Source organism: Beta vulgaris, chromosome 5 (assembly GCF_026745355.1).
Source record: "Beta vulgaris subsp. vulgaris cultivar EL10 chromosome 5, EL10.2, whole genome shotgun sequence".
Taxonomy (NCBI): domain Eukaryota; kingdom Viridiplantae; phylum Streptophyta; class Magnoliopsida; order Caryophyllales; family Amaranthaceae; genus Beta; species Beta vulgaris.
Genome location: NC_079206.1, coordinates 5,797,794 through 5,804,299, shown reverse-complemented (window position 1 = coordinate 5,804,299; position 6,506 = coordinate 5,797,794). Strand labels below are relative to the sequence as shown.

At 36.7% G+C, this 6,506-nt stretch overlaps 1 protein-coding gene and 1 pseudogene across 1 annotated transcript; one reads left to right on the top strand and one right to left on the bottom strand.

The window, feature by feature from the left end:
• Positions 1 to 259: 259 nt before the first annotated feature.
• On the top strand, positions 260 to 998 carry LOC104892700 (chlorophyllase type 0-like; annotated as a pseudogene).
• A 2,340-nt stretch (positions 999 to 3,338) lies between these two features.
• LOC130591676 (zinc finger A20 and AN1 domain-containing stress-associated protein 6-like) lies at positions 3,339 to 3,815 on the bottom strand. The gene has a single exon (XM_057395352.1). The coding sequence runs from the start codon at positions 3,813 to 3,815 to the stop codon at positions 3,339 to 3,341; it is 477 nt and encodes a 158-aa protein (XP_057251335.1).
• Positions 3,816 to 6,506: the final 2,691 nt, after the last annotated feature.

The window sequence follows — 6,506 nt, the reverse complement described above, 5'->3', positions numbered from 1 at the left end:
ACCAATACCAGGTTATAATGGTACCATTGTGTAACTTTTTGAGTGTTTGAGTCTTTTTTGGACTCAAACAGTTGGTTACCAAGACTTTCTCAAGAGGAAGTATATACATTATACAGATAATGACATGAATCATGTCATTAGTTTGAATTGTCTTTATAGAAGAACGGTGGTTTGAAAGTAGTTGCACCGAAAATCATGGTGTAACAGTTACTCAATTATTATTGATTCATTTCGTACTTATGTCTCTTGAAATGTAGTAATGATTTCCAAATCACAGCTCTTGTCGCTATGGTACCTCCTAAGTGAATCTCATGAGATAGAAATGGCAGCGTCAGTACTAAACTGGTTACCTTTATATCTCCAAGAGGTGTTACAAAAGTACTTTGCTGAAGGAGTGCAACCAAATTTAACCAAACTTGCAATATCAGGTCATAGTAGAGGAGGAAAATCAGCATTTGCTCTTGGTGTCTCCAAAACAACCTTAACTGTCAATATCTCAGCACATTGGTGTTGATCCTGTTGCTGGCATAAGCAAAAATTTGTGCACTAATCCACATATTCTAACCTACATACCCAACTCCTTTAACTCATCAATTCCAGTCACAGTAATTGGTACAGGGTTGGGTAACCACACCAGGCCATCTATTCTTGTGCCTTGCGCTCCAAATTATGTGAACCATCAAGAATTTTTCGCCGAAAGCAAGGAAAGCTCGCATTTTGTGATCGCCAATTATGGTCATATGCAAATGTTAAATGATGATTTTGAGTGGGATGATCTTGTAGCCAATATTATGTCTCATGTATGTGCATTTGGTGATGGTTCTAAGAGTATCATGAGAAGAACACTTGGTGGAATTATGGTAGCTTTTCTTGATGCTTATTTTAGAGGTGAAGGAGGAGAATATTTTGCTATAATGGCTAATCCAAATTTGGCTCCTACTAAGCTTTTTGTCGACAGGAAGAACAACAAGTTTGAACGAATGTATGCTGAAGTTTAATGCATGCGGAAATCATATGAGAAGGATACTTAGAAGATCTCGGATTAAATATCGTCTATATATATCATTGCACTTTGCAGTTAACTTATTTTAAATTAAACCAATAAAAATATCATAGGGGATATGATCAGTGGCGGAGCCAATACGGGTCACGTGGGGTCACGTGACCCCTCAAATAAAAAAAAAATTAAGAATTTTCGTGAAAGAAAAAATTCAGCCCACAAGCCCACAACGTCTAGCCTAGAAAGTTTTTCTCTGTACCTTGTCTGCCACTTGCCCACTTTTGCAGACTTATTAATGACAATTTTAGAGTGGGTCCCAACTCTCATTAAAACCAGATTTTTAATTGAACTTAAAAATCTTTTAATTTTTAAAACCTATCAGTTATCACTTTCTCCCTCCTTAGTCCTTTACTTTCCCAATACATCTACCACAGCAAAAACTCAAAAGTGCAGCCCAATTCATGCAACGCGAACGGCCGTAATCCGCCGACCACCGCGCCCACGCTTACACCGCTCCTCCGACCTCCGCGGCAGCTGGCAACCATTGCCCATCAGATATTGATGCTTTTCTTTTTGATAATTAATATCAGATATTGATGCTTGAATGAGTTTAAATTCTAATTCTTTTATACAATTAATTTCTTAATTCCTATATGAAGTATATAAAATCTTATTTGGTTTATATTAATTTTAATTTTTAATATTTGTGTACATGTGAACTATCGAATTTGTGAATTGTGATTGATGCACTTTGTGAGTTTGTTGTTAAGTTTTTTTTCCGTGAATGTGTGAATTTGTAAGATGTGACTTTGTATAAATTAGGTAGTGTTAATTAATTTATAATTTTCTATGATGATTTAGTTTTTTTATGATGGTAATCTATTGATTGATTTTCATATAGTTTAATAGTTAATTCATATGTGTTCATTTATGTGTATTAAATAATGAATATAGGAAATGATGAATGACACACGTGGATAAAAAAAATCAAAGGCAATGGAAAACAACCCGATGTTCGACAATTTATGTTCAAGAAAATAAATCTCAAGATAATTCATGTTCTTCAACGTCAACCGTAAATAGTGGTACTTCAATTTTTTTTTTGTGACCCCGCGATTTTGAAATCCTAGCTCCGCCACTGGATATAATATGTGGTATTATTCTTTTTTTTCTCAATTTGCAAGAAAGTAAGTATTATTGGTACAATAACGTCTCCTATGTAATGTAAATGGAAAACCTTTTTGCAATAATTGTGTGCGTGGTTCCACTATAAATTAAACGAACATATGGAACTTAGAATTCAAAATCCTATATATAATGCATGGATTGTGTTTAGTCAAGAAATTTCTTTGTATTATCAAATAAAGCTTGCACAAGCTAGCGTTAGTTTAATTACTATGATCTATTGGTAATCTTCTAGCCTTTTTTTTTTTTTTTCCTATAAGGCCAATATTCAATAAAAGTACTTATTTTTTGCTCTCAGGCCCAACTTATCCTTGTTTCTATCCATATCATTTGCAAAATAAAAACAACCATATATCCTTAGTTCATCAGAGTTTTCCAACCCAAAATAGATTTACCTCGTTAATAATAGGAAAATGATATATGTAGCCCTTAGGGCTATGTATAAGGTGCTTAAAATGGAAATAAAATATTGAATCAAACATTTATTACCTCAATTGATGTGAAAATGTGTCATCAATTCTTAAATTGTTTTTATTTAAAGAAATGTATTTAATGCTTATATGTAGCCCTAAGGGCTACATATAACATTACCCTTAATAATATAAGTGGCCATAAGAAAACTACTCTCCCTATAGCTTCGTTGTTGGGCAAATTGGCATTTATGGATCACTTTACACATACTTACTATAACCAGTACAGGGGAGGTAAGGAAATCTTACCCTGAAAGTGCCCCTGATGGGAATTGAACCTCCAACGTTAGAAAGCGTTATCATAATCATTAGGTCAAGCTTAGCTTGGTGTATGTAGAGCTAAGTACTTTATAAGATACACCAATTTTCTTTTAGTAATATATAAAAAAATGTTATTACTTATAATATTATGAGTTAATCTCAAAATACGAAGTATATGTTTTGAATAACTTTTTGTGATTTTTATCAATGGATAATTAAAAATATTAATAGTAAAAATTAAGTACTCTTTAGCCATTGATACGTATACGAAGCATGAATTAATGTTGCTAATTTCCATAGATAACAAAAGAACTCAAAGAAAAATCACATCTTATTAAAAAAAAGAAACTAAAAATTACACAAAAAAAGAAGAAAGAATCTGTAAATTTTGAGTCGGTCTCTAAAACAAAAGCATCGATCGATCAGATCTTGTTCAACTTGTCAGGTACAATACGAGGATTATTCTTAGCAATTGCAAGTCTTCCAAGAAGCTTATAATTATAGTTGCACAGATGATCTTCAGGGTACCTATGAGACTTACAGAAATTTCTCCGACATTTACAGTTAAATGACACCAATCCAAGCTTCTTCCTACAGAACCAACACTTTGGTATTGCACTCTCCTTCTTTTCAGACTCAATGTAATCCATAATATATATCTCTTTTTCTCTCCCTTCTAATGACATTAAGCTCATCTCATCCTCCAACTCATCTATATCAGAATCAGCTGATGGTGATGATGCTAATTCTGCCTCATCCTCCTTCACGACGTTCATGTTCACGACGTGGTCTTTGTAACACTTTGAACATAAATTCATCGTCGCTGTTCCAAAGAACCCGCATCCATTGCCGCACAGGATTGCCTCGTTTGCTTCCACGGAACCTGTTTGGGTGTTCATCTTCGACTTCGTACGTCAAAACTTTGGTTGTATAGGGTATATTACTTAGGATTTACGACGGTTGTTTTCTAGCAGACACTTAATAATATGATTTGGTTAGGATGGAGTAAAGTGAAAAACTATTAGTGGGGTTTGCCTATTTATATATATGATGAGGTAATCTAATCCGAATTAAACACATAAACGTATTAGGATTTAGGAGTCGAATTATGAAATTGGCTTGAGCTTAACGTGTATTCGATGCTATAATACTCTTAGGAGTCTACTTGGTTTCTGATTTCTCTTGCTAATCTTGTTTTAGTAGAGCCATTAGGATAATTTCAGACTTTCCTAGTTAATTGTTAGTCACGTAGCCCATATTTCCCATAATTACAAAATAAATACAACCAAGATGCTTGTTCTAGTCTCGACTCAATACATAATTATTCCACTTCGAGTAGGACTTTGGAGTAGATTATATATGTTTTACTTAATATAGTTATTAAAATATCAAAAGCGTTTAGATTAAACCAAGCCTGGCCATGAGCATGTGTATCATGGACCTCGGCACAGGACCTCGGGAAAATAAGAGTTTTCAAATTAAGTTGATATGTATTAATAGTTAGAGTAAGTATGTGTAAAGTGATAGAGTATTTGTTTGAGTGGTTAAGGAATTAGTTTGCATTGTTGGCATATTTCTTTAATTATTGTGAAGTTGGGAGTTCGAATTCTCTATGGTCCTCTACCACTTTTTATTTTCCTTTTTCAATATTGAACAATCATTCATTATTAAAAGGTTAAAAATAGAACTCAAAATCATTATATAATGTATTATAACTTTAACAACATATATATACTAATATATTAGGATATGTTCTCCCAAACTTATTTTCAGTTAAGTTCAGTTGCAATCAGTTCAGTTCAGTTTATTTCAATTCAGTTGCAATCAGTTCAGTTCAATTCAATTCAATTCAATTACGTTCAGTCATCTAATTCTATGATAATTATTATTATTATCATTATTATTACAAATACTATTACTATTATAAATAAAATATCATGATTATAATTTTTATTATTATATTAGTATTGTTGTTATTGATAGAATATGTGAATATTCTAGAGTAGTCTACTGTATAATATCTTTGTATAGTATGTTGTGTTAGTTTCCTATTTTATAGGATAATCTCTTGAGTTATGTATATAAACTCTTGTGTATTGTATTTTGGGAGGTTATGAATCATTTCCAATATGGTAATCAGAGCCTAGGTCAAAAATATTATTTTTTCTTCTTCCCCTAGCCGTCCCAACCTCCCTACCCTCCATGACTGCCGAGCAGAAAACCTCGTACCCCCGACCCTTTCTCTCAATATCAAACATCACCTTCCTCTCACTCTTGATCTCGAAAATGTTCATTATTCTTCTTGGGCAGAATTATTCAAGATCGCTGCTCGTGCCAACCAAGTTCTTGATCATATCATTCCGCCGGAAAACCCACCGGAATTCAAGGACAAAGAATTATGGGCTCGCCTCGACGCCGTCGTCCTTCAATGGATCTACGGCACTATCACCGAAGACCTTATGCTCACTTTTCTGGAACCCGGTTCCACGGCTCAACAAGCGTGGGAACGTTTACGTGACATTTTTCAAGATAACAAGCATTCTCGTGCCGTCTATCTCGAGAATCAATTTTCTCACACTCATCTTGAGAATTTTCCGAACGTCTCGGCCTACTGTCAAAAACTCAAAATGATCTCCGATCAACTCGCCGGCGTCGGGTCGCCGGTTTCTAACAAACGACTAGTCCTTCAACTAGTCTCCGGCCTTACGGATGCCTATGACAATGTCGCATCCATTATACAACAAAGCGACCCATTACCTCCATTTTATAAGGCACGGTCTATGCTCGATCACCCTCGAAGAAACCCGCAAGGCTCAGCAGTTGGGGCCCCCCTCTAGCGCCCTCGTTGCCTCCTCCGACCTCGTCGGACCCCCAGACGACGGCAGCCCGTCTCACAGTACCTCGACGCACCACCGCAATCCTCCTAACGCCTCTCGCGGCCGCGGCTGCGGCCGTGTTGGTCGCTCTCCGGGCGGTCGTGGTCGAGCCTACTACCAGCAACCTGCCTATCCTCAGCAGCCCAGGTACCCACCTCCTCCTTATTCATACGGCCCATGGCCTTACTCTCCTTATATGTATGGGCCACCTACCACTTGGGCCTCTGCTCCGTGTCCGTACCCTGTGCAACAGAACCCTCAGGCTGCTCCTCGGCCCACTGCTACACCCGGCATCCTTGGCCCACGACCTTCGCAGGCCTATGCTGCCTCTGCCGCACCTCATCATGTTTCGGCCGAGCCATACAGTGACCCGGTCCCCACGGATGTTGAAGCCGCTCTACACACCATTACAATTAATCCGCCGGATGATAGTTGGTATATGGATACCGGCGCCTCTTCACATATGACGGGTGAGTCAGGTACTCTTACGTCTTATTTTAATTCAAGCAATATTAAAAATATTCTGGTTGGTAATGGTCACACTATTCCTGTTCATGGTCGTGGTAGCACTTCTCTTTCCGCATCTAACCCCCCCTTTCCCTCAAACATGTTTTACATGCTCCTCAAATCATTAAAAATCTCAAATGTGTTCGGAAATTCACTACTGATAACAATGTTTCTGTTGAATTTGACCCCTTTGGTTTTCATGTGAAG

Bases quoted from the DNA above. Each gene is read 5' to 3' on its own strand.
- LOC130591676 (XM_057395352.1), bottom strand. From the start codon at position 3,815: ATGAACACCCAAACAGGTTCCGTGGAAGCAAACGAGGCAATCCTGTGC.